This window comes from Maniola hyperantus, chromosome 20 (assembly GCF_902806685.2).
Source record: "Maniola hyperantus chromosome 20, iAphHyp1.2, whole genome shotgun sequence".
NCBI lineage: Eukaryota > Metazoa > Arthropoda > Insecta > Lepidoptera > Nymphalidae > Maniola > Maniola hyperantus.
The window spans coordinates 10,387,839-10,415,175 of record NC_048555.1 but is presented as its reverse complement, the minus strand read 5'-3'; the positions used below and the strand labels follow the sequence as shown (position 1 = coordinate 10,415,175).

The window sequence follows — 27,337 nt, the reverse complement described above, 5'->3', positions numbered from 1 at the left end:
GCCAGAGTACCAGCCAGACTGGCTCGCGAATCACAAAACAATTTCAGTCGTATCCCAGCGGCCGACAGACGCGCGCGTCCCGCACTCCAAAAATAAATCCCCGGTATCAGTTATGCAGTGAATTTTACACACGATTCAGTGATACGTATTAAATACACGCTTTTTATTTATAACGGTGAGTTCGGTATGTACATTTGCATATATATTTTCAGTTATAATGCGCAGTTGTTGAATGCCACTTGTTGCGCGAAGAGGTTTTCCAATTTTAAGCGACTTAATTCCGATCGAAGACTAACAAATCTGATTGGTTCTTAATAGCTTCTTACATTCACATACATCTATCTATGTACTACGAGTTTATGCACCTACCTACGCGTGGGCGCATCTTTTGTTAAGACAGTAAGTAGGTATAACTTTTCCGAGCTCCAACATAAAAAGCGCGTTTCCCAAATATATGCCTATAATCGTTATTAAGCTTACTAGAGAACACGTGGTTCTTTATTGAATGGTTGCAAGTTTGAAGTTTGTTTGCTGGTGACCCGCTCCGGCTTCGCATGGTTAGCTTTTTTTATTATTATTCAGATATAGGTTAGGCCTTGACTGCAATCTCACCTGGTGGTAAGTGATGATGCAGTCTAAAATGGAAGTGGGCTAACCTGGAAGGGGTATGGCTGTTTTTATTACACCCACACCACTTTGGTTTCTACGCGGCATCGTACCGGAACGCTAAATCGCTTGGCGACACGGTTTTGCCGGTAGGGTGGTAACTAGCCACGGCCGAAGTCTCCCACCAGACCAGACCGGAAATTTAGAAATAATAAAATTCCAAACCCCTGCCAAGATTCGAACCCGCGAGCTCCCACTAATAAGACAACGGCGCTTACCACTGCGCAAAGAGCGTAAAAATATCAGCGAAAGAATTTTTTTTCAAAATGACGAAATTACATGGTCCGATTTGCTAATCTCTAAACATTGTAACCTTGAATATAGATTTATAGTCAATTGTTATAAAGTACCTAATCGATGATAAAGTATATAAATCAAATGTATTGCGAATCATTTATTCATATGAATAAATAATTATACTATTCTCTACACATAGGTATAAGGAAAATAAATGAACATCAAAGATATTTAAGTATTATAAAAATTCCAGAGAGGCAAAGTCCATTCAATTGTACCTATTTTAAAAACATACATAGGTACATACCTACATGGAGTGCTGACAACGCTCTACAAAGCCGAAATGTCATTCTAAAGGCCGATGTAGATTACTTACTGCCGCACTATGTACGCGACGCGTGCGGTGCGTACCTACATAGCGTGGGGTTTAGTATACGATACGCACCTTTTGGCATCTACGAGCGTGCTTAAAAAAAAGTCCGGCCCGTTACCAGACTTGTTTCTAAGATTCGCTTGGATTTTATTTCTGTTAAAAGTATGTGATCCTTGATCCATCTATATGAAACAAAGATAAGTGAACATCATCATCTACACGATCAACCAATAGACGTCCTCAACTGAGAGTCTCTTGTATATAGGGACTTCCACACACCACAATCTTGCGCCGCCTGAATCCAGCATCTCCCTGCGACTCTTTTGATCTCATCTGTCCACCTAGTGCGGGGTGTGCCAATGCTGCGCTATCGCCATTGCAAGGTCGCCATTCAAGCACCTTGAGACCCCAACGCCTATCAGTGCTTCAAACTATATGCCCTGCCTTTTGCCAGTTCAGCTTCGCAACTCGTTGAGCTATATGTCGACTATTCTATCACTTCATGATGCCCATGATCTCTTTATACTACAGAAAAAGTGCATACGGATACTGGTCAATATAAAAACTAGACTCATGTCTACCTCATTTCAAAAAATTAAAAATTCTGACCCTACCATCCATATATATCTTCGAAATATGCAAATTTGTGAAAAGGAATATACACTTTTACACAAAAAAAGAAAACAAATCCCGTCGTTTTCCCGAAAGACATACAAATAAATTAAACCTCCCGCAATCTAAATTAGTACTGCATACCTCGAGTCCCTATCGTAATGTCTATAAAGATATATAATAATTCGCTAGACAAAATCCGTAACGTAAACAATGAAAATAAATTTAACAAAATATTAAAAAAACTTTTTATTAGAAAAGGGCTACTATGCCGTAAATGATTTCCTTAACGACGCACATAAAAAGAAATAATAATATGGGTCTCCCTACTAAGGTCTGAGGACCAAATTGCGACACCCAAACTGGGTATCCATAATCCTACTTTGTACATAACAATATGTACAAAGTAATAAAATTGAAATTGAAACTTATCACTTCATATCTGATCATTCTGATTACATCTCGTAGAAACTCCAAGTATAGCTCTGTGATCTGTCCATTGCCAATTCATTTCATTGCAATCGCAATATTTTGTGATGCGTTGTCACTACACTAGCTTGTCATTGAGTTCAATAGATCACGAGGAGCAAACTTCGTGTACAGGCGTCAAGTTTATAAACAAGCGTGCAGAATGCAATTTATGCAACCAAGTAGTTCTTCCGGAGACTGGATTCTCAAGGCGATATTGTTGCCATATTTAAGTACCAGTATACTCGTTACCTTTTCGGCTATGCGATGTTGCTTATAGAATTAATTTTTTTTAAGGCCGGTCAACAATCGTGCTTCAATATTATATCTAAGTATATGTAATCAAGGTTTTGATTGTAGTGTACCTGGTCGCTAACTATGGGCCTCATAAGAAAGCGCAGAGACACTCAGCGGGCAATAAAGAGAGCTATGCTCGGAGTTTCTCTACATGATCAAATCAGAAATGAGGAGATCCGTATTAGAACTAGAGTGACCGACATAGCTCAACGGATTGCGAAGCTGAGGTGGCAATGGACAGGGCACATAGCTCGTAAAACCGATAGATGTTTGGGTACCAAGGTGCTGGAATGACGACCTCGCACCGGAAGACGCAGCGTTGGAAGACCCCCACTAGGTAGACGGACGACATCAGACGAGTCGCAGGGCGCCGCTGGATTCAGGAGGCGCAAGACCGTGGCGTGTGAAAGTCCCTACAAGAGACCTATGTCCAGCAGTGGACGTCTATCGGTTGATGATGATGATGTTACATTGCAAAACATCGTAAGGAAATCTGCATGCTTGAAAGTTCTCCATAGTGTTCTCAAAGGTGTATGAAATCTGCCAATCTGCACTTGGCCAGCATGGTAAGACTATGGCCAAACCCTTCTCATTATGAGAGGACACCGTGCTCGGTAGTGAGCCAGCGAGGGGTTGATGATGATGATGATTATATCGATTAAGATCAAAACACAAAGTTGGTTGACCGTGGTTAGTTTGGCCGCACGTTATATAGGCTAAGATCAAGATCACAGACTGCATACTTTAGACGCCTACAGTAATGCAATGCCAACGATTCATCTCACTAAATAAATAGATAGGTACATTGCAAAATCCTCGAAAATAGATTACCCATTTAAAATTATTTAAGTACTTATTTATTTTTCTTCGTCGTAATAAATACTACTTATTTGCAGAGCGGTCGTGGTCATCACGAAGCGACCGATCTTTGATTTATTTGGTTCCAAAACCGTGAAAAATTTTGTTCGCTTGGACATATCTTGTCATTTATATCGATCCCTGTAGGTTTCTTGACAGACAGACAACAAAGTGATACATACTATAAGGGTTGCGTTTTTCCTTTTGCGGTACGGAATACGGATTCCTAAAATGATAAAAAATGTAGAAAATACTATGGATAAAAGAAAATGAAAAAAACATGGATAAGAGAAAATGAACAAAAAATGTATTTGTCATTCGGCATTGAATACAGTTTCAATGTCACTCCAAAGGTGTAAGTGCACGATTATGCTGATCATCCCCACTCGTCCCGTTTCGTCGTTAAAAAGAAATATCGGCCTACATCAGGGATTATACTCGTCAGCAGTGCTAAGTTCAATAAGAGCTTCCGAAGTAGTCTCTACTCTCTACCGAGATATGGGTGTATTGTAAATGTTCTTGAAAGAATAAGCTCACATCTAACGACCGACGTGTCGCTCAACAATTGCTCGAAAACGAATAATAGTCCTTTTTAGAATTCCTTATTAAAATAAGGTTTCATCCAGTCCGTCTATCTGTCTGTCTGTGTGTCACAGGTACTTTACAAAACAAACTATCAGAGCTGTGAGATTGAAATTCAGTACCTACAGTCTACAGACCTAGTCTTTGTTGCTTTTCAAAGAAGCCCTAGGTGCTTTTGTCTCTGGTTTCTGTGCTTTATTCTTTATACTTTTCAGTTAATTATAGTTCTTCAAATGAACAATTATTTGAAAAAAAGAAAGAAGCAGGCCATTAGGCATTGTTAGCATTTAAGTAACGTTCCTGCAAAGCGTGATATATATATATATAACTTTTCGGGGGAAGAGATGATAACAAGCTTGAGCTTTATTTACTACGGTCTTACCAATAATATTAAAATACCCGCGGCTTCATCCGTGTGGATATAGGGTGTTGTAAATATCCCGAGGCAACTCTTTGATTTTCCGGGATAAAAGTAGCTGGCGTTTGGCTATTTGTTTATTCAGGGTATAAAGCTATCTACATACTAAGTAGTTGATCCATATATGCCCAGGGGGATTACTTCTAATGAGCGGTGCGCCCTGACTGCGAACTTTTGTATAAATTCCACATTATCTAAATATATAAAAGGAAAAGGTGACTGACTGACTGACTGACTGATCTATGAACGCACAGCTCAAACTACTGGACGGATCGGGCTGAAATTTGGCATGCAGATAGTTATTATGACGTAGGCATCCGCTTAGAAAGGATTTTTGAAAATTCAACCCCTAAGGTGGTGAAATGGTGGTGGGTTTGAAATTTGAAAGTAGTCCACGCGGACGAAGTCGCGGGCATAAGCTAGTAGTACTATATATCACTACACTAAATACCTGATTTGAATATAGGTATAGGTGGACCAGAATCTAATGAAAAATACTGAAGTGGGAGTCCGGAGTTGGCAGCGCTGTACTCTGTAAGTATATCCTGTGTACATATTATTGCACTGTGATGAATATTGTGGTGAATTATTAATATTCACCACAAAGTAAAGTGCATGGGGTGTTCGCGGAGTACAGTGTTGCTAAATCTGGAATTTCATTTCATGAGATTCTGGACTACCTATAATCGCTGCACAAAACTCTGAAATTTAGAGGTGCGTACCCAGGATTGAACCCTGACCTCCCGAATAGCATGCGGAAGTCTTAACCACTAGGCTATCACGGCTCTCACGGAGTATCAAATATGGATAACCCTGATAAAATTCTAGGACATAGAATACTGGATCAGGGCGCTATCTTAAATCCATTCGTGTCGTTAACCACTTGACTCTGACCACTTACATCTATCTTTATGCTATCTCGAGAGTCCGTAGGATATTTTTACGAGCTGTTTGATAATATACCTAACAGCGGTGGTACATCCGCTTTTTTCTTTCCGATACAAGTTAACCCTTGATTTTTTTAATAAATCAGCGAGCTAACGAGCAGGCGCCTCACCTTACGTTAAGTGATTACCGCCGCCCATGAACATTAATTGTAGCACCAGAGGAACCGCCAATGCGTTGGCCGTTGCCAGCCTTTCAGTGATTTATTGGTCCGTGTATAAACACAGACAGGCCTTGTCGCTTATTAGCGATCTCTACCAGGCAACCTTAGGAATAGGATGATCATGATGATCAACTTATAAAGATACTAGCGACCCACCCAGGCATCGCATGGGTGCAATGTAGATACTAATGTGATGTCATTGAGGTGTCATTGCCTCGGAAGCTCACAAATGAGAGGATTTTTTTCCGACCTAATTCACATAAATAATAAAAATAAAATTAAAATCATTTATTTCACCAGATACAAAATCATATTTTTGTTAGTATTGACACGTATGTACCTTAAAACTAATTATTATAAAATTCTTACTAAAACAATACTGTGCACCTGTTTTCCGAACTAGTAGAAACTGTGTCTCGGAAAACAGGGCCTCCAGCTCGGTGAGTACAAAGCTAACTACATACTAACTAACATACTAACTAAGCTAAAGAGCTAAAGAAAATATTATGTGCGTGGAAGTCCATTTAATTTTAATTTCTCTAGGGATCTCTAATTTTTTGAGAATTAAACTATAGCTACAAACCTTCCCCTTGAATCACTCTATCTATTGTTGAAAACCGCATTAAAATACGTTCCGTAGTTTAAAAGATCTACGCGTTCATACATACATACATACAGATGGCGGGAAGCGACTTTATTTTATACTATGTAGAGATTCACCTTTATTAAACATGTCCTCAAAATAATTGTTAACGGACTCTTAGATCATACGACGAGGATAAATTTTTTCACGCAACAACATGGCCAATTGTTGAAGTGGGACATAATGTAATTGTCGATTCATCTAACGCATCTAACGTCAAGAGTTCAAGACATTGCTGATTGGATATCCATCCGTTACTGACCCTACTGACATAGTAACTTAGGTTATATAAATTTGAATTTATCAGTTCTTCACATCTACAAGCCAATTAATTTCAAGCAAGTTGGTAGAGTCATTAACAAAGACGGAATTTTATGTATAAGAGCGGTTTAGGCTATAGCAAGGCTATAGTCACGTAGTACACGTTTTGGGGAAATCTGAAGCATGCAGGTTTCCCACGATGTTTAGTGATATTTAAATGCTTAAAATACACATAATTCTTAAAAGTAAGAAGTGCCTGCCCGGAATCGAATCCCCGACTCCGAATAGGATGCCGGCATCTAACACTTAGCTATCACCGTTCTTTTTCACTATTTAAAGTAGGTATTTGCATATTGGGGTAGCTACGATTTATAATTCGGCTGAGTTTGTTGTGAGCTTCTTCTCAGACCAGAGCGCGTTTGGGACCCTCGTAGCTTTAGTTTTAAGTTTACGTACAATGGTACCCATTTTGATTAAATACTTTGAGTTTGAGGAGTCAGTCGGTATGTGGTCAATTATCCTCATTATTCGAGAAGAAGATTAGGTAAGGCGCCTCGAAGCAACCTTCGAGGTATGACGCCCCTCAGGACGCGATTCCATAGGTGATCGCATAATATAATTGTGTGCATACGATTACGATTAGCGGTTGAAGTGGCTAAAGTTTAGTAGCACGAGTGTAGGAAAGGCGCCTCGAATGGGACCTTCAAGGTACGACGCCCCTCAGGACGCGATTCCATAGGCTATCGCACACAGTTGTGGGCATACGATTCTGTTGATGAAAGCGATTAGCGGTTGAAGTGGCTAAAGTTTAGTAGCACGAGTGTACACTTCCAGCCAGGCTCGGCACTCGGCAGGTAGGTATGGTCGTTACGCGGATCGCGCTGCGTGTGAGCGAGGGGAGATCATGCGATACTAAATAAAGATTTCCGCGGCGACATCCGCGCGGGACTCATGCGCGTGTGAGCCCGCTATATTCGTAATGGATACCTGGCAACTTTTGGACTTTATTCTTCACAAAAACTAGCTTTAGGTACTTAATACTTATACTATTTCACTGAGACGACTCGTGAGGTGGAGCGAGGGCCTAGATGTTGGATTTATGAGAATTATATACCGACTACTAGAGACGCTGACGCTCGCGACTTCGTCCGCGTGGATTCAGGTTTTTAACAATCCCGTTGGAACTCTTTGGTTTTCCGGGATAAAAAGTAGCTTATATTACTCTCCAGGTCTTTGATTATACCCATGCAAAAAATCACGTCAATCCGTTACTCCGTGGCGACGTGATTGAAGGACAAACGAAAAAAAAAAACACACTCGCATTTATAATAAGAAGTACTGATGTGTATGGGTGCGGGTTGCGGGATGGCAGTTGCCGTAAAAATCAAGCTGTTCAACGCCACTGTTACCCTCCCGCAACCCTGCAAGTTACCCTACGAGCCATCTCAGTCAAACGATACAGCCTACAGCTTGTTCTATATCCATGACCTACAGTGGAAATACCTACATAATATTGAAACGAAGGCCTTGACATTTGCGGACCGTTGATGTTGAAACTGTCTGCTAGCTGAGTAGGTATTAAACGTAGGTGCTACGAGCGTAAAGTTGTCGTAGTCGTAGCACTTATAGTACGTCACGTCGAGATGCCAATCGGGGTATGAGGCGGGGGGATGCCCGCACACCATTGACATTAGCAACAAAACCACTTCATCGTCATCAACCCATTGCCAGCCCACTACTGAACACGGGTCTACGCCTCAGAGCGAGAAGGACCACCACACTGGCCCAAGATTTGTCACGTCTTTGAGAGGCATGCAGATTCACGATGTTTATGCTAAACTCTCTAAAAAGTTAGAGGCCCGGGATCTAGCCCCGATCTCTCGAATAGGAAATGTAAGATACACTATACATCATTTGTAGGTAAAATGAGTTATCGGTAAATAAACTTATTCATAATTCTGTGAAATAAACTCCCACACTCTATGACTATCGCCAATTGGCATACTGCTTTCTTTGGTTGGCTCTTGGCAAAGATCGTGCATGTTTTGTTTTGAATACTACTAAGTACTACGGTACTGTTAGTACCGCCTATCTACTTTATATTTTATCGAGAGTAGGTAGGACGAATTACTTATGAAGCATCGAATTATGATTAAGTATTACGCTTAGAACCGAAGTTTCCGACAAATTTCCGCTCAAAACGTAGGCTTAAAAACTACCAATGAGTGTGTGAGGCCCATGTAATTAGGTTCATTCACCAACAAATATATTATGCAAATGTTGGCAAAATTCACATTCCGATTTTGGCGTTTAAACTACCGTGAGTGATTTCCATTATAAATAATATCTGTCCCGGCTGTACTCACGTGTCTTGTCGACGTTAGCCCGACTAGTTTTGACTCCCTTGAAAAAGGATCCCGGATGGGTTCGAAACTAGTCGGGCTAACGTCGACTAGACACGTGAGTACAGCCGGGACAGATATTATTCCGATTTTGCTTTAAGCGACATCGGACGTTAGTGATCTATACCGCTAGGTCACATTTCACTTGCTGTCGGTGCCGAAATTTGCCATATTTTGAATTAAAATGTATATGAAAATATAAAAATACCTACGTAGGTAAGTTTTTAAAATAATGCAGAATTTTTTTAAGAATATTAGCCATGCTTATCATGAGTAATATTCCCGTTTCCCCTCCAACTAAGCGTAAAGCTTGTGCTAGGAGTAGGTACGACAATAGTGCAACGGGTATGGGGTTTGAACTGACGACCTTTCGGATTTCAGTCCGCGCCTTAACCCTTGAGCTATTGAGGTAAATGTTATATTAAAATGTCTTTGAAGTAGGTATAGGTAAAAAAACTATCGTAAAAATTATAAATTCAAATTCAAATTCAAATTTCTTTATTGCGAATATGGGTAAACAGTGCAGATATTACAAAACAAAAAGGTACAGCCAAATTCTGCCTATTAGCATGCAATATGTTATGACTTATGATATACCTAACAACGTGTACATAGTTTTAATAAAATTAGACACATTAAATACTTAGTCACAAAAAAATACAAATTTAAATGATAATGTTACACATGAACAGTATAAGTACCTACATGATCTCTTTCTTTACAGAAACGACGGCCTCTAACCAAGATGCCGCTTCAAATACGAGGGAACCGCTTCACCTCATTCCTTCGCGAAAACCTCCTGACCCTGCTCACTGTCATCGGTGTCCTGTCTGGCACATTACTGGGCTGGACCCTAAGAGCATCCGGCTATGAGTGGACCCGGCGGGACGTCATGTACTTTCAATACCCTGGAGAGCTGTTCCTTAGGATGTTAAAGTGTTTAATAGTGCCACTCTTGGTCTCCTCAATCGTATCTGCGATTGGGTCTCTGGATCTCAGCCTATCTGGCAAGTAAGTTTTTATTTTTTTTCTATTTTATTGCACCCACGTATATTACTACTAGTACTATCCATACGTAAGTGGTTTAAGAGCAACCCGCGGGGTGATTAGGTAAATCGTAAATCTCGCGATCATTGCTGTCAAACTTCACACGTAACAGCGGCTAGAGAGAGACAGCAATAGCCACAAAGCAAAATAAGAAGAAGAAGAGAGACAGCAAATGAACAACTGTCACATTGCTACTGCTGTCGCGTTGCTGTCGTTACTGCAACGTTTTACGTAATCACCCCCCCGGTCTACGTGGTAACGGTGTGACGTCATAATATTCGCATATCCAAAGCACGTGGTAGGGTACAAGAGCTACGAACACCTACAACTCATAATGTTGGGAAAAGTTGTCGGAAGAAGAAAAAAGTTCTGGCTACGCTATGCTATATTATATCCCATAGCGGACGAAAATCTCGAGTAGGTATACCACCCGGACTGTTTCGCTTCGCGACAAGCGTTTTAGTGTCTAACTCCGGCCCTTGAATGTGCGACCGAGAATAGGTACTGGCTTTACTTCTTGTTAGAAAGATGAAAACATTAGTTAAATGAACGTAGCAAATGAAAAAGTGATTTTCCGCAAGGTTATTAGGTACTTATTAAGTTTTTCAAATTGGAACTACTTAAGTATAGTTTATTGTACTTCTTGTTATTGTTTATGCTCTTATTTAATGCCATCAAAATATGTCTTATAAACTCACTAGCGACGCGTCCCGGCTTCGCATGGGTAGCATATTACAATTTTCGTAAGGATCTAATTAAAAAAAAATAATATAGCCTATGTCACTCAGGAATAATGTAGCTTTGTACTGATAAAAGAATTTTTAAAATCTGTTCAGTAGTTCCAGAGATTACCCCCTACAAACAAACTTAACGACATTACCTCTTTATAATATTAGTATAGATAAGAATACGTGTTTAAACCACCTGCGATATACTAACGCTATTGAACCGGATCATAATTCCTAATTACCTAATTAATGTAGCAAACAATAATTGTTATGTAAGTGCGAAAATTGAAACATCACTTTCCATGAAAAATTACATGTGAAATCACTGTGATGAAAATTTCCCCAAACGAAAATGATTGAAAAATATATAGTCGAACCACCATAAATTATCAACATTTTATTAATCAATTGCTTTCTTTCCCGCAGGGTCGGTCTCCGTGCCATTATTTACTACATGACGACGACGATTTGCGCAGTCATGCTGGGAATCGCTCTGGTCACCACGATCAAGCCCGGAAACCTCTCCTCCGATTCCTTCGCCACCAATACAACCAAAATGAAGATCTCAAAAGACACCCTAACATCGGATACCATACTCGATTTAATAAGGTGACAATTTTATTTGTGAATAACAATATTAAGTAGCTCTATAAATATTAATCATGAGTCATACTCATAGGTATATTTCCCTTTCCCCTCTAAGTCGGGGGGCAACGTCCTCCTAAGGGCGCCTCCTGTGCTATGAGGCTGTCAGTCAGTCACCTTTTCCTTTTATAATTATTTAGATTCTATTCTATTATATATAAAAAAGCTGTGGTAGCCTAGTAAAAAGCTGTGGTTAGGACGTCCGCTTTCCAATCGGAGGTCGGGGGTTCGATCCCGGGCACGCACCTCTAACTTTTCGGAGTTATGTTTTTAAGTAATTAAAATATCACTTGCTTTAACGGTGAAGGAAAACATCGTAAGGAAACCTGCATGCCTGAGAGTTCTCCATAATGTTCTCAAAGGTATGTGAAGTCTGCCAATCCGCACTTGGCCAGCGTGGTAGACTATGGCCAAAACCCTTCTCACTCTGAGAGGAGACCCGTGCTCTGTAGTGAGCCGGCGATGGGTTGACCATGATGATGATGATTCTATTCTATAGTAATATATTACTATCTTTAGCACATTACAATTCTATGAGTACTACTTAGTTGGTATCGTTCCGTAAAAACTGAAAGATGATATTATGATGATGATTCAAAGTCTAATTCCCTAGACCCTTAGAGCCCTCGCCCACGGCGACTTTTTGTAGCGATACAGTAGCGATGCTGTCGCGCTTCCGCATCGATACAGTCGCGAAGCGGTCGCTAGCTGTGTGCCCTCGCCCACGGTCTTAGATTCAGTCGCGATGCAAACGCGATACTGTCGCGCTTCTGTCTCGATGCAAACGAGAAAAAAATGTTGCACTGATGCTTTGTTCTCCATTCATGCGCCACCCTCCCTCCGTTCTTTCCCCGATGTCGTCCAACACGGTCGCGCGTTTGCATCGATACAGTCGCGATGCAGTAGCGCGTTGCTAATCCGACTAACACGCGTTAGTAGTGATGCTGGCGTGTGTTTAATAAACGCGCGACAGCATCGCTACAAAAAGTCGCCATGGGCGAGGGCTCTTAAACATCCATACCTACCTAAGAATAGGTATCAAGTAACCAGATGAATCATTGATAACATTGTTCTATATCCCGCTAATGAATTGTCACAATTGGCTGTATGTAATATCACACCATTATCACACGTACCTAATTTGCGTATTTACCTACTCGCAGAACGATTGGCTTAATGGACCTAATTCCACCATCCGGGAAAATTCGCGAAAATTTCCCATTAAAAAGATTAATTAATTTATAGAAACTGTTAGCCAAAAATAAGAATATTTTTTGTTTTATGGTAAGTAAATAGAAGATATAGTGGTGATAGCCTAGTGGTTAGGACGTCTGCCTTCTAATCGGAGGTCGGGGGTTCGATCCCGGGTACGCACCTGTAACTTTTCCGAGTTATATGTGTGTTAATTAAAAAATAATAATTAAATATCACTTGCTTTAACGGTGAAGGAAAACATCGTGAGGAAACCTGCATGCCTGAGAATTCTTTGTAATGTTCTCAAAAGGTGTATAAAATCTGCCAATCCGCACTTGGCTAGCATGGTGAACTATGGCTAAACCCTTCTCTGCATTTTGATAGGAGACCCGTGCTCAGTAATGAGCTGGTGATGGGTTGTGGTGTAAATTATACCTACTTACAAAAACCGGCCAAGTGCGAGTCAGACTCGCACACCGAGGGTTCCATACTTAGGTATTTTTTCGACATTTTGCACGATAAATCAAAAACTATTATGCATAAAAATTAATAAAAATCCGTTTAAGAATGTGCAGGTTAAGCCCTTTCATATGATACATATACCACTTGGTACAGTTATCTTACTTTGAAAATTGAAAATACATTTTTTTTTGTTATGTAACCGCAGATTCATGGTTTTCGGATTTATTCCTTTACTTGTGCTATAAGACCTGTTCTTTAGTTCTTTTTTTCCTTAGAGGTACGGAACCCTAAAAATGGATCGTTTGAAAAAGAATCCTAGTCCATTACGCTGGTCAAGTGCGGATTGGCAGCCTTTATTAAGGTCTCAACAATTTTCCAGTCTCCTCTGTCAACGTTTATTCTTTAGCATCATAATCTTTCTATTTCTGTTTACCCATTGCTTGGGATCTTGGGATTAACCAAGTGGGTTATTTATCCATTTCAACTGAATGTATAAGTAAATTGAGGTTGATGAATCAAGACATTTACGGACGTGTCCGGTTGGTTCACAGTGCACTTAAGTCCGTTTGTTATCTTAAGTCCCTGATTGGTCTTTTGTTGTACACCTGACAGGTTAACTGCATTTTAATTTGCATAATTGGCATTTTGCTCAGGCTAGCCATCTCGTTATGCTCTATTAGCTAGTACTTACCTAATAAGCTAAGCTAATTCCTAGTTCCATGAGCATCACTACTATATTATAACTACCCACATTATAAATGCGAAAGTGTGTTTGCTCGTTGGTTTATCCTTCATCGCAACGGAACAACTGATTGAAGTAATTATTTGCATGGGTATGCAAATAACATATTTACATAGGCTACTTTTTACTGCGGAAAATCAATGACTTCCTTCAGGATTTCCAGGAAACCTAAATCCACGTGAACGAAGTAGCTGGCATCAGCTATAGTAGTATTTATATAATTATTGTTGAGTTTTAACAGCCGTACTCAGAGTCGCTTAATCGTTACTTAAGTTTAGTTACAACGAGACAGAGCTATATATCTCACATAAATCTGTCTCGTTTTAACTCAATCTTAATTAACGATTAGCGACTCTGAGTACGGCTGTGTCACTAGTTAATGAAGCCTTGGCTGATGAATAAGGTCACGAATTTTCAATTTAAAAAAACGGTTCTAACCTAGTGGTGTCAATATTCGCTCACGTGTAGAATAGTAGTAGGTAAGTAATTGTCAATTGTGAAGAGAAGCGGCGCGAGCGTCGCGTCGGTTCCCTGCTAGTCAGTCTTCATCAGCCTATTTATGTAGCGCCCTAGATATTACCGCAAAATTAGGGCTGTCCAAATGTCCACACCTTGGTAATGAAATTTTAAAATGACATTCCATCTACACGCACGAAACGTTTTGCGTCATCATTCCTCATACGTATGGCTAGGTTTGGAATACTCTTCCACGGTCTGTGTTTCCTTCCAATTACAATCCGGGTCAAACAACATTAAAGCAAGAGTGAATACGCATCTTCTAGGCAAACGCGTCCCATCTTAGGCCTCATCAGAACTGTCCATCAGGTGTGATTGTGGTCAAGCTTTATTCTATAAATAAATTTAAAAAAAAGGTCGAAATCTCGGGATTACTGCATTTTTTCAGTCTTTCCAAGCGCTTATTGCGACAGCATGAATAAAAAAATCTGAGCATACACCTGTTTTATTTTTAGCTTGCCTTGATCGAATTATGGTATTCTTGCTGCAACTGTGCAGTTTAGTCAATAGTCAGATAATGTCAAAAAAGAGCCTCAATAGCTCAACGGGTAAAGGAGTGGACTGAAAACCGAAAGATCGACGATTCAAACACCGCCCGTTGCACTATTGTCGTACCTACTCCTAGCACGAGCTTGACGCTTAGTTGGAGAGGAAAGGGGAATATTAGTCATTTGACATGGCTTATATTCTTTAAAAAAATGTTGTAGGTACAATCAGAAGTGATTTTGGTCATCGCGCTCTGTAGCTGTTAAACTACACATTTGTCACAGTCGGTCATTGAAATGCTTATGTGGGTATTAATAGAGTCAACGATAGCGGTAGCCCTCCAGATAATTACCAGATCCCTGTTGCACAGAGTCTGGGTCAGCTGCTAAACAATTCCCTATCTAATCCTGAATATGTCCTGAGGGCATTTGCTGACAGCTTAGATTGTCAGTATATCTAACCACTGCTGTATGCTTCATACACAGACCACCACCTATAGACGCCTAATGGCCGCACACCCCCGATCGCCAAGTTTAAGCAGTTGCTTAGCATAAAAGTCAACCCACGCCCGTTCGGTACCCTCATTCCGCACATTGTCTTGATTACGTGACTTTAGAGTCCATCAATCACAACAAAGCGTTCTCCCCTGTCCCCCGCTAAAATTTACAAAGTCAAAATATTTTATTTATTTAACATCAAGAGAGAAGCATCATAATTAATTTTTGAGCTGCTTATAGCCTTATTTAACCGTGTCATGCCTAACTGTGAAGAATAATAAATAATTAGCTATTAACCGGGAACCTGCTTACCAAGTAACGGACGTAGAGTCTCTCCTAGCTGTAGTCTGTATTCTATACCACCAAAGTAAGGCCGCTCATGGCGCAAACCAAAAAAAGTTGGATCAATGTCTCGCCGCCAAAAAATAATTCTCGTATTCGCAAACCCTATTCACGTTATCAATAAAGCAAAACAACGCGACGGATCGACGCAGAGATTGTCAGGTGACATAGATCATTTGATCGCGACTACTGTATGCTAATTTGTTTTTGGCACTGTTACCGTTGAAAATATTTGTACATACAGTACCTACGTGGCAGAAAGACATCGTATGTTTTCCGTACCATACGGTCCGTATGATCGTATGATGTAAGGCGGATGTACACATCGACCTTTAGAAGGAGATAGCAGATTTGTAGAGCATTGTCTCTGTCGTTGAGACCGACAAAATGTCATATAGGTATGAGTGACCGAGACAACGCTCTACAAAACTAAAATATCATTCTCATGGCCGATGTACATTACTTTCTGCCGCGTACTGTACAGTGGCTTGTTTATGACTGAAGTTTTAACTTTTAACATTCAGGAGAGACCACGTGGCCTATCAATCGATATTCGATGGACTTGTGTGACGAGTGACTTATCAATCGATTGTGATTCTTAAGCAACGTTGACCCAAGTCGCCTGGATTATTGAGGCCCAAACTTTGCCTTTTTATTTTCTTCGTGCCTCAGCGAGCACGGCTATCGGTCCCGGTTATTATTACTAACATCTGAAAATAACTGTAAAATCTAAGAGTTCAAAATCTTGTTCACTTAGTCGACTTGTATGCGGAATGTATCCATAGATTACACAAACGAATATTTACCTAAGTCAGTCAGATAGCCTAGCGCACGATATTCGTGACATCAAGCAAATCTAAATCTATAATTTATATAAAAACTTATGTAACTTAGCGAATCAGTAGGCTGAATTTATGTAAAATGTGATTATGTAAATTGTAAAATGTGATTTTAGAATGTAAAATATATTTTGAAGTAAAAACTTCTTTTGGCGCGTTGAGCGATTTTGGGATGGGTACAAACTTCAAGGTAGCGTCACCAAAAAGTTTAAAATATTGCTTGGAGTGCCGATATTGTTCACTCTGGCAGATAGATGTAAAAACTGCAAAACTAATTTTCACTTCTGTTATGTCGGCAGGCTTCACTGACTGCCATTTTTCAAATTACCTAAATACTTACTTAATTAATTGAACTAACTTTTCAAACGTCGCATTCTGCTGACAGTGGTAGATGCATTTGACGATTCAAAAGTACAAGTTACAAGTTTGTAAAAGTTTAAATGAATAAAAAATATTTTTATTTTATTTTATTGAAACAATATTCAATCTCAAACATTTTTGTGTTTAGAGTCATCAAACTTTAGCATCATTAGCGATACGAAATAGCGTCAAGCGTATATTGTTAAAGTCAGTTAAAGTAATTCGTATGGTTTACACTGTAAGTACAAATTACAATGAACACCGGAAGCCCGTGGCCTCGGGGTCGCACTTCTACCTAATCCGTTTAAGAGATTCGTCCTTCCTTGTGCCTATTAGATCTATTGAGCTATTGATAGCATTATACATATGACTATCTTTATGTATTGTTTTAGAAAAGACTAGCTTATGCTCGCGACTTCGTCCGCGTGGACTACACAAATTTCAAACCCCTATTTCACCCCCTTAGTGGTTAAATTTTCAAAAATCCTTTTTTAGCGGATGCCTGCGTTATAATAGCTATCTGCATACCAAATTTCAGCCCGATTCGTCCAGTGGTTTGAGCTGTGCGTTAATAGATCAGTCAGTCAGTCAGTCAGTCACTTTTTCTTTTTATATAATTAGATTTCGCGATTTACAGACCTTGCATCAAAGTTTGACAGTGTTCTACTTTGTTGATTTCCGATTGGCTGATCATTCATTATCAACCCATCGCTGGCTCACTACAGACCACGGAGACCCGTGGTCTGTGGTGAGTACTGTCTGAGTATGAGAAGGGTTTGACCATAGTCCACCACGCGGGCCAAGTGCGGATTGGTAGATTTCCCACATTTTTGAGAACATCATGTAGAACTCTCAGGCATGCAGGTTTTCTCACGCGCGATGTTTTCAGTACGCACATAACTCCGAAAAGTTAGAGGAGACGGACACGGTAATTTACCGTGAGGCGGACGTCCTAACCACAGGCTGTCACAGCTTTCTCATATATAGGTACCTGCTTATTTTTAGAGTTCCGTACCTCAAAAGGAAAAACGGAACCCTTATAGGATCACTTTGTTGTCTGTCTGTCTGTCTGTCTGTCACAACTTTTATAAGTGAGTGACTATAATATCAAGTGGGGTATCATATGAAAGGTCTTCAACTGTACATTCTAAAACAGATTTTTATTTATTTTTATGCATCAAAGTTTTTGAATTATCGTGCAAAATGTCGAAAAAATACGACTGTAGTACGAAACCCTCATAGCGCGAGCCTGACTCGCACTTGGCCGGTTTTTATTATACCTGATTAGCTAAATAAACTTTTTCCAGGAACGTGTTCCCGGAGAATATAGTGCAAGCTACGATAGCTTCGTACAGGACGCGGCTGGCCTACGATCCGGAAGACAACAAAACTGTTAAAGGTGATGCTGGTTATTATTTTATAATGTAACTGTCCGATACTTAACAACTTTATGTTCTTCTTTTTCATCTGTAAGGGTGGTAAATTGGGCGGAATAGAAATATACCCGGATACGGAATAATCTACCACCTTACAAAGATTAGAGGAAAAAAAAATAATTTTACTTACTTGATCTATCTACCTAGTAAAGAATAGAAGCTAGCCGTCGACTCCCTTGTAATGTATATGAGGTGTTATAAATGAAATTTGCTAGATGTTAGGCAAAATTGTTTTTAATGTAACTTTTACCGGGGTCGCTTAATACATAGTGATGGCTAATAATGCTTAGTTATTCTAGCTTAATGCCAAGACTTAATTTAGATACATTAGAATGCCTTAGGTAGATAGTACATAAAATCTATGTTTTAAATTTAAGATGCCATTGGCATGGAATAGACAATGACACAGTAAAATTCATAAAATTGTTTCAAAATAAAAGCTCAGTAGTAAAGACAGGGTTCTTACTGTACACATACACTAAGAAGGTTCACTAAACTGTTCCAGGATACAAACATTTGCTTACTTGTAGGTGCGAAGACTGCAATGTAGCTGGACGGCATCGGCCAAGATCCAAAACTCAATTTAACTTGATTCTTCACAACCGAAATGTTTCCTTACAAAGATTTTCACCAAGTCTTATCCATAGAAATTAAGTTGCCAACGTGAATGTGCAAAAGAAATAAATACGGAAAACGAAAGCAAAAAAACGGAAAACCGAAAACTAAAAACGGAAACGCAAACGGAAACCCTGCAACAAAGAAAAACAAGATTATAATTTGTGCTGTGTGAAAATTTCGACACGTGGAATTTTCCCAATCAAACACAACTCACCTATTGAACTCCTGGCCACCAATGGTTTTCAGGAGTCCACCCACAACCCATTATCCTCATTTATTTGGGAAGGTAAAATAACTGGAACTGAAAGGGAAATCATGAAATTAGGATTTTCTCTAACCAAACCGCCATTTTGTCGAATCCACATTACTTGATTTTTCACTCACCATAATTGATGAAACATTGAAATACGTTAGGATGACTAAATTTATAACTATTGTATTTTCCCAGGCGAAGCCATGGGCGAAAAGGAGTGAGATTTTCCTGGAACGAAAAAATTCGTCTTCACATGTTGACTCCAGAAAAATTCTAAATCTCACCAATCGGTGTTGCCAGACGCAACCCGAGTGTGGCCGCTCTCATTTAGTTTGATCATGAAGCCAATTCATTTTTGAATATTTGCGGAACCTAAGGATATATTATAAGAACCGTTTTGTTAATGACTTAACAATAAACAAATGATATTATGGTTTTATTTAATTATTTTGTTTTATTTTTACGACAATTGACAACGAAGCAAACGCCATCTATTGTGGCTCGAATGAACTCTGAACATCGACCCACGCGTAGTTCTGCACCTTGATGCTAGGTGGCACCAACATACTTTGAACAAAATTGATTTTTATTAAAAGCGAAACGCTAGTTAGTAGTTCAAAATTTACAACGTCACACATCTTCTTATACTTTGGGGCTATGCAGGTTCTTGAATCCCTGTATCACTGCGGCGGTCTCCGATCTATTGTGTTTGCCGCCACTTCACACTTCCTTGTCAAATCCTGTGGCTGCCAAATATAGCAGAACTTTTTGACTGGAATTGAAGTAACATCCTCAGGGTATACGATGTGTTTCCCTAGTTTAGAGTTTAACGTTGTACATGTGCCTTTTTAGGCCACAGTGACCCGTTAAAGCTCACACTATAGAATGCACAGATTACTCCTCAGAGACTACCTTCTTGTTGAAGAATTTATGGTAACTTTATGGTTCTATCTTAGAGAAAACTCCGGATAGCGTTGTGAAATAAACTCAAATTAATATATTCGTCCTTATTTGCTTGTAGGTCACATACCACCACCTAATATATTGCCTAATAGCCTTAGGCTTAGGCAGTTGCTTAGCATAAAAGTCGGCCCACGCCCGCTCGGTACCCTCATTCCGCACGTTGTCTTGATTACGTGACTTTTGAGTCCACCAATCACAACAAAGCATCCTCCCCTGTCCCCCGCCAACCAATTAGGGACAAGGACAGGAAAGAAAGAATTTGTAGGGAGTCAAGAAGGCGCCCCTGGAAAGAGCCACCGAGCAAGTACCGAACGGGCGCCCTCCCGCGTTTCGGCCCATATAACCGCGAGGTTGGTGGGGCCATGGGAGGTGGTGGGTTGTCCCCCGCCAACATTTTACGATTTTGTTTTCATGCAAAACTTTGTATATGCGTACTCTTGAGGTCGAGATATCTGTGTTGTAGGTATATCTACGTTCTGATTTAGAGATATGAATGACAATCTTCTCTGTAGTTACGCTCTTGGCAGAGCGATCGTGGTCGTCACAGTGCTGTGGCACGCTTACTATGCGTCTCCACTCTCCACTCTTCTCTGATGGCTGCCTTCTTCGTGCACTCATGTAAGGGGATGTCCATCGCAGCCCTCACTTGGGCTGTCCATCTCATGAGCGTTCTTTATTATATAAGTTTTACCAAAAGCTTATAATTTCCTTCTTAAAACCTTCCGTTCGAAAATTAGTAGGCTACGAGTATTTTCGTCCTTTTTACTTAAAACCTCTAGAAATTAAAAACCTCTAGCTTAAAATTATCATGTATCCTAATTTCAGGTCACCTGGAGACGTACAAAATCGAAGGCGGTTACCAGAGCGGCAGCAATGTGTTGGGGCTGGTGGCTTTTAGTGTGGTGCTTGGAATCACCCTCGGCAAAATGGGGGAGCAGAGTCGGCCGCTGCAGAACTTCTTCCACTCACTCTCCGAAGCCATGATGATTATAACTGGATGGGTTATTTGGTAGGATAACTTTTTTAGAACCATTCAAAAACAAACGTTTCACCGCGGTTAATAGTCTCATTTTATGACAGTCAAAGGCTGGCTTATTTTTACGCATAGGCTTGGCTATCCGCGGAAATGCAACCAGTAGGTACCTACCAACACTTGGCATCATTCCACGGGCATGATTTTTACAATAATTATTATTATTATCATTGCCCTGCTATCAGTAGTATGCTGGTGATAGATGATGAGTCAAAATTATTTCGCTTTTGTTTTTCTGTTAAATTGTTTCAAAAAAACCAGCCAAGTGTGAGTTATACTCGCGCACCGAGTGACGTACGGGTATTTTTTTCGACATTTTGCACGATAAATCAAAACTATTAATTATAAAAATAAATAAGTATCTGTTTTAGAATGTACAGGTAAAGCTCTTTCATATGATACCTCACTTGGTAGGTATAAGTAGTTATGTTACTTTGAAAATTGAAAATACTAATTATTTGTCCATTATCACATTTTTTTGTGTGATGTAACCACAAATCCACGGTATCCTGATTTATTCCTTTACTTGTGCTATAACACCTACCTACCTGCCAAATTTCATGATTCTAGGTCAACGGGAAGTACCTTATAGGTTTCCTTGTCAGATACGACAGATAGACGGACAGATGGACAGAATGATAGACAGACAGGACATCGAAGTGATCCTATAAGGGTTCCTTTTTTCTTTTGAGGTACGGGAACCTAAAACGACGAAGAAGTAGGAATTATCGATCTAGGATATAGATTTACAAATTCAAACGATCATTAATCAGTACCTACTTCATGCTTTTAATCAGAAACGTTGTTTGTCCAGGTTATCACCACTTGGAGTGTTCTTCTTAGTGACAGCGAAGATTATGGAGATCGAATCATTTGCGGAGCTGGTCGGTCGACTAGGATTGTACTTTATGACGGTTCTACTGGGGCTATTCCTCCACGGCTTCGGTACATTGAGCGTCCTCTTCGTATTGGCCACTAAGAAGTTGCCGTGCAGATATATCGCCAAGATGGGACAGGTTATGGCAACTGCTTTTGGTACTGCGTCCAGGTAAGTTGCCTTTTGATTATACTGTGGCGGTTGCCACAGTAAAAACTAGATGGCGCTGTTCAATCGATAACATTACATGACGTAGTCCCGAACAAATGTACCGCCGACAGTACTCGCACTGACGGAGTTTTCTGCAATCTGGACTATATATAGAAGTTTCTAGACACAACCGTTGGCCCAGCTGGCGCTACCGAGCAAACCAACCACTCGGTGGGAGATCTCCCTTTGGTACGGTCGAGCCCGCACACCGCTCCCGTACAATACCTATACCAGTAATAAGAATCCTCATTAAATATTAAGGGCTAATTTAAATTCCCCTTCCTCCTGTGGATGGAAAGGTCTTTCCATACATTGGGCCAGTACAGATGGAATTGAAAGCTAAGCGACCATGCCCGAGCATATTTCGTCGGTCGTGGAGCATAATGAAGGATGCATTTTCACTGAAAAGCTGAGCAGATATGTGTGTTTCAACCAATCAGATTACTTAGTGGTCACGTAATTTCACGTCATCTGAAACAATCTGATTGGTCCATTGAATAGGTACGTCTCCGCTTCACTCCGCTTAGCGAAAACGCATCCTGAGATTATGTGCGCTAAGCTAAGAGAATGGTCGAACAATGGAGAGTATGCTTGAGCAAGACGCGTATAAATCTTTACGTAAATGCTATAAATGTTGATTTTTTTGTGCGGTTCACTATAAAATTTGGGTAGCGTAGTCTGAAAATGTTGGACTGGGGCTTAGTAATAATGTGTAGGCAATGGTATACAAAAATTCAAAAATCTTAAGATTACCGTCCTGGTTTCCTTCCACAAACTCCGACTCTAGCATAATGATTTTCAGAAACCCCGAGCAATGCAGGAGCAGGATACTATAGTTCGATCATGGGTTAGCAGGAACCAGAAAAAAGGATTGGTGCAGTTCTAGACATCTTCTAGGCAAGCGCGCTCCAACCTAGATCCCATCATTGCTTTTTTAAGCATGATTGTTGTCAAGATTGAGTCTATCACGCAATAAAAAATCTTTAAGTTCTTAATATTTCCTTTTTTCAGTTCAGCAACAATGCCAATCACGATCGGTTGCTGCGACGACATGGGTTTGGACCCTCGTATCACAAGATTTGTGATCCCCATCGGAGCAACCATCAACATGGACGGAACAGCGCTGTATGAAGCCGTAGCGGCCATCTTTATTGCTCAGTTGAGGAAGGTTGATATGTCGTTTGGAAAAATTGTTGCAGTGAGGTAAGCTCTTTTTCTTTCAAATTTTCTCACTGTTTCTTCTTTTTTGGAAGAATGGTGATGATTAAGTGGTAAAGACTTTGGCTTTCTATTTGGGGGGTCCGGGATTCAATCTCCGACTTACTTCGAGTTAGTTACTGTGCGTTTTAAGCACTACTTTTAATGGTGCAGGAAAATATCGTGGGCAAACCTGCATGCCTGAGAGTTCCCCATAATTTTTTCAAGGTGCGTCAAGTCTGTCAATCCGCACTTAACCAACGTGGTGATCTAAAGCCTAGCCCTTTCTCGTTCTGAGAGAAGACCCTATCAACAAGGTTGAGACGATGATGACAAAGTACTAAGTGGCGTTGATTCTTATAACTGAATTTAGAGTATCTTCATCTTAATCTTTTTAATATTGCTAAAAAAGGACGGAAAATGCATCCTCTCAAATATTGCAATTTATGAATTTTAGTGCCTACTACGCTACAAAATTAAACACTATGCTCTTGATTGGGAACTAAAGTTCTAAATGAAATTCAGTTTGTCACTCCTTTTCTTAAATACAATGTTAAGAAAAAGGTGCAAAATATTTAGTTGCAATCAGAACCGGTACCTAGGTACTACCTACCAATGTCTGTGTCCACAGTGTGACGGCGACGGCAGCCAGTATAGGCGCGGCGGGTATCCCGCAGGCGGGGCTGGTCACCATGGTGATGGTGCTGGACACCGTCAACCTGCCCGCCGAGGACGTCTCCATTATCCTTGCGGTCGACTGGTTGCTGTGAGTACCACTACCCATTTTATAAATACGAAAGTGTTTGTTTGTCCTTCAATCACGCCGCAACGGAGCAATCGAATCGACGTGACTGTTGCATGGATACCTAGGAAAGGACCTATATTAAAAGATGGGGAGGGGGGGGGGGCTGCACACCCACACGACGTCATCCTCGCCCACCCACACCGGGTTAGCACGGAGGCTGTGCAGGTGTGCGGGGCGTTCACTCTCCGATTGCCATTTCGATCTGTCGCGTACTTTACCTTCTTCCAATCCAAACCAATCCATCAGCCTGTTTACGTCCACTGCTGTACATAGGCCTTTCCAAGAGCGCGCCACCAAACACGGTCCTTCGCCTTCCTCATCCATGCGCTCCTCACCACCTTCTTCAGGTCATCTGAGCGACTTTTAGTTTGTGGACGACGCCAACTGTCAGTGTCCACGTTCGCTCCATACGTCATCACAGGTAGGACGCACTCATCGAAGACCTTACCTACTTGCCATGTTCGAATTATTCGCTTTTGCGAAGAAATTTAACGTTTCAGTATGACCCATACAAAGCCAATTTCTTGAAATATTTTTTTCATTATAGTGATCGATTTCGCACCACCATCAACGTGGTCTGTGACGCTCTGGGCGCCATCATTGTAGCGTCGCTCTCTCAAGATGACATAGAGAAGTCACGCGCGCTACAAAACGACCGGGAAATCGCCACTACCCACGAACTCACCGAATTAGAGAAGGGAGAGCGTTGAACGAATTTATAACGGTATTTATACCAGCTGTTTGTAACGGTTACGTTCTGTGTTCAATAACGTTACTCCGTGTCAGGACTATAAATAGAGAAAATTTTGTTGTGATTAATTTATTGCGTTGTTCTTGTTACATCTTTCTTAGTTTCTGAGGGCTTGCCAAATTTAAAGTGAAGAACTACACTTAAGCACAGTTTTCAAGAAAAATAGTTTAAGGTACGTTTAAACTGATTCTTGTAATCGTTTAAGTACAGTCACTTTTTAATTTTTTTTATTACTAATAATGCTGCAATTTTTTGTTCGAAATATTTTTGTTCGAAGTGACTTGCGACGTTTGAAGTGAAACCCAATTATATCAGAATTTCAAGGTTTCTTTATTGATAGCTTGGGCCTATTGTTTGGATTATGACGTTATTTGTTAACTACTCATTTAACAGAATTGTTATCTTGTTATTTAAATTGTTCAATTTTATAAAGTAATTAAACAATATTTTATGCGTACCAATAGTATGATATCAATTTCAATATGTGTTACCATATCAGATTATACATATTGAAATAAATTGAAGAATTGTGTAAGTGCGTGTTAACAAGTGCATAAGTATGTGTTTAAATATTAATTAAGTGTTAACGATATTTACGTACCGATGTAATAGTTAAAAGTTAAGCTTCAGTGTGTTCGCAATGTGCCATTTATATAATAAAACTAGCTTATTCCCACGACTTGGTCCGCTTGGACTACACAAATTTAAAAACCCCTATTTTAGCACCTTAGAGGTTGAATTTTTAAAAATCCTTTCTAACGGATGCTTACGTCATAATAACTATTGGCATGCAAAATTTCAGCCCGATCCGTCTTGTGGTTTGAGCTGTGCGTTGATAGATCAGTTAGTCAGTAAGTCAGTCACTCAGTCAGCTTTTCCTTTTATATATTTTTGACCCAAATTTGTAACATCGAACTTTAAACTTTTTCACGATTTCTCAAAATGGTTTATTTGTTTTATTTATAAATATTTTGAGATGTTGTGAAACGGGTTTTGAAGTAAACTACTTCACACAATCGGACCACCAAATTAAAAAAAATACGTTTTTTGGAGCATTTATGAGTAAATAAATACTATTGTGTTAAAATCTCATAAATTTATATACTTACATTAAAAATATAAATCAGTAAGTATTTAGTAGACAATATTAGTCATACTATCTTACAAAGTAATATTCTAAGAGCCTTCTAAAAATATTATATTGATTTGAAACGTGTATAAAATCTGATAAAGAAACCAATCAGCTATTTTTGTATGAATGTATTGCGATTTGCGATCCTCTACAACTGTGAATTGTATGTAGTTCATTGTTATTCTAGAAACTATAATATGTTATTATAATGTATGGGGCGGGCCACACTATCTTCACATTGTAAAAATAATATACATAACATGATATTAACATAATTAACACGTTAAATGATCAGTCTGAACACTAGCTAAGTAAGTTGGGGCAAAACGATTTGTATATCTATAAAAATAAATCGGCGGACGCGCACTCTATTAGAGAAAAAATTGTCAGGTTGGTGTGGCCCCAAAAAAAAATTATTGTGCCATAAATTAAGTGTGTTAAATAGTTTTTAATGTTGAGCCATATTGCCATTGCATTCCAAGTAATTATTTATCTATATATTTATTTTTCTTTACATACTAATAACACTTTCTTAGTATCCATTTGAAAATTTATAAGTTATCAATCGTTATGAACGATTTAAAAAATTGTATAGAATATATTATTAATTTTTAACTTTATTAAAAAGGAGAAGGGAAGGAGATAGGATACATCATAAATTCTTTATTTTTCGTAAAATAAACTTTTCAAAATGGCCAAAAATTAGTTTTAAGATAAATGTTTAAAGTAAAAAAGAGAATGGAGCTCTATTGTCGAGACTTTATTATATGATGTTTATTATTAATTATAATGTAAAGTAATTAGTAGTAAGTGTAAAGCTTATTATTTATTATAAAGACAACTTTTCGATTAATACTTTTCCAATATCTATTTCTGTATGGATATCTTATCCATTATAATTAATTAATTATTATACCTACTCTTCTATTTTTTTGTTCGAACTTCCTCAAATTAGGATTACACTTTCTGTTTTATTTTTGGTAAAAATCTTATATAATAGATTTTATATCGATTATAATTTCACTTTTTAGCGTATAAACTGTTGTGAGTGATATAATTATAAACAACTATAACCTAGAACTCTAGTAGTTCAGCATACTATTCTAATAAAATACGCGTGAGTTTCAGCCGGTTATAGTAGTTTATAATTTTATTGTAGCTCGTCCCAATGTTCAATTCTTTTTGGAAATGTTATTTTAATAAATACTTACTAATTGTAGCATTTTTTCTTTAATTTTCCTTTTTTATCAGCGACAGGTTTCACCTGGATACGGTTTAA

The 27,337-nt window shown here is 39.3% G+C and overlaps 1 protein-coding gene across 1 annotated transcript; it reads left to right on the top strand.

Annotated features, from left to right (window-relative positions):
• Eaat1 (Excitatory amino acid transporter 1) lies at positions 1 to 27,277 on the top strand. The gene is made up of 9 exons (XM_034979451.2): positions 1 to 175; positions 9,650 to 9,936; positions 11,127 to 11,309; positions 18,091 to 18,182; positions 20,879 to 21,062; positions 21,901 to 22,134; positions 23,185 to 23,376; positions 24,002 to 24,136; positions 24,723 to 27,277. The coding sequence occupies exons 2-9, from the start codon at positions 9,671 to 9,673 to the stop codon at positions 24,883 to 24,885; spliced, it is 1,449 nt and encodes a 482-aa protein (XP_034835342.1). The 5' UTR covers positions 1 to 175; positions 9,650 to 9,670; the 3' UTR covers positions 24,886 to 27,277.
• Positions 27,278 to 27,337: the final 60 nt, after the last annotated feature.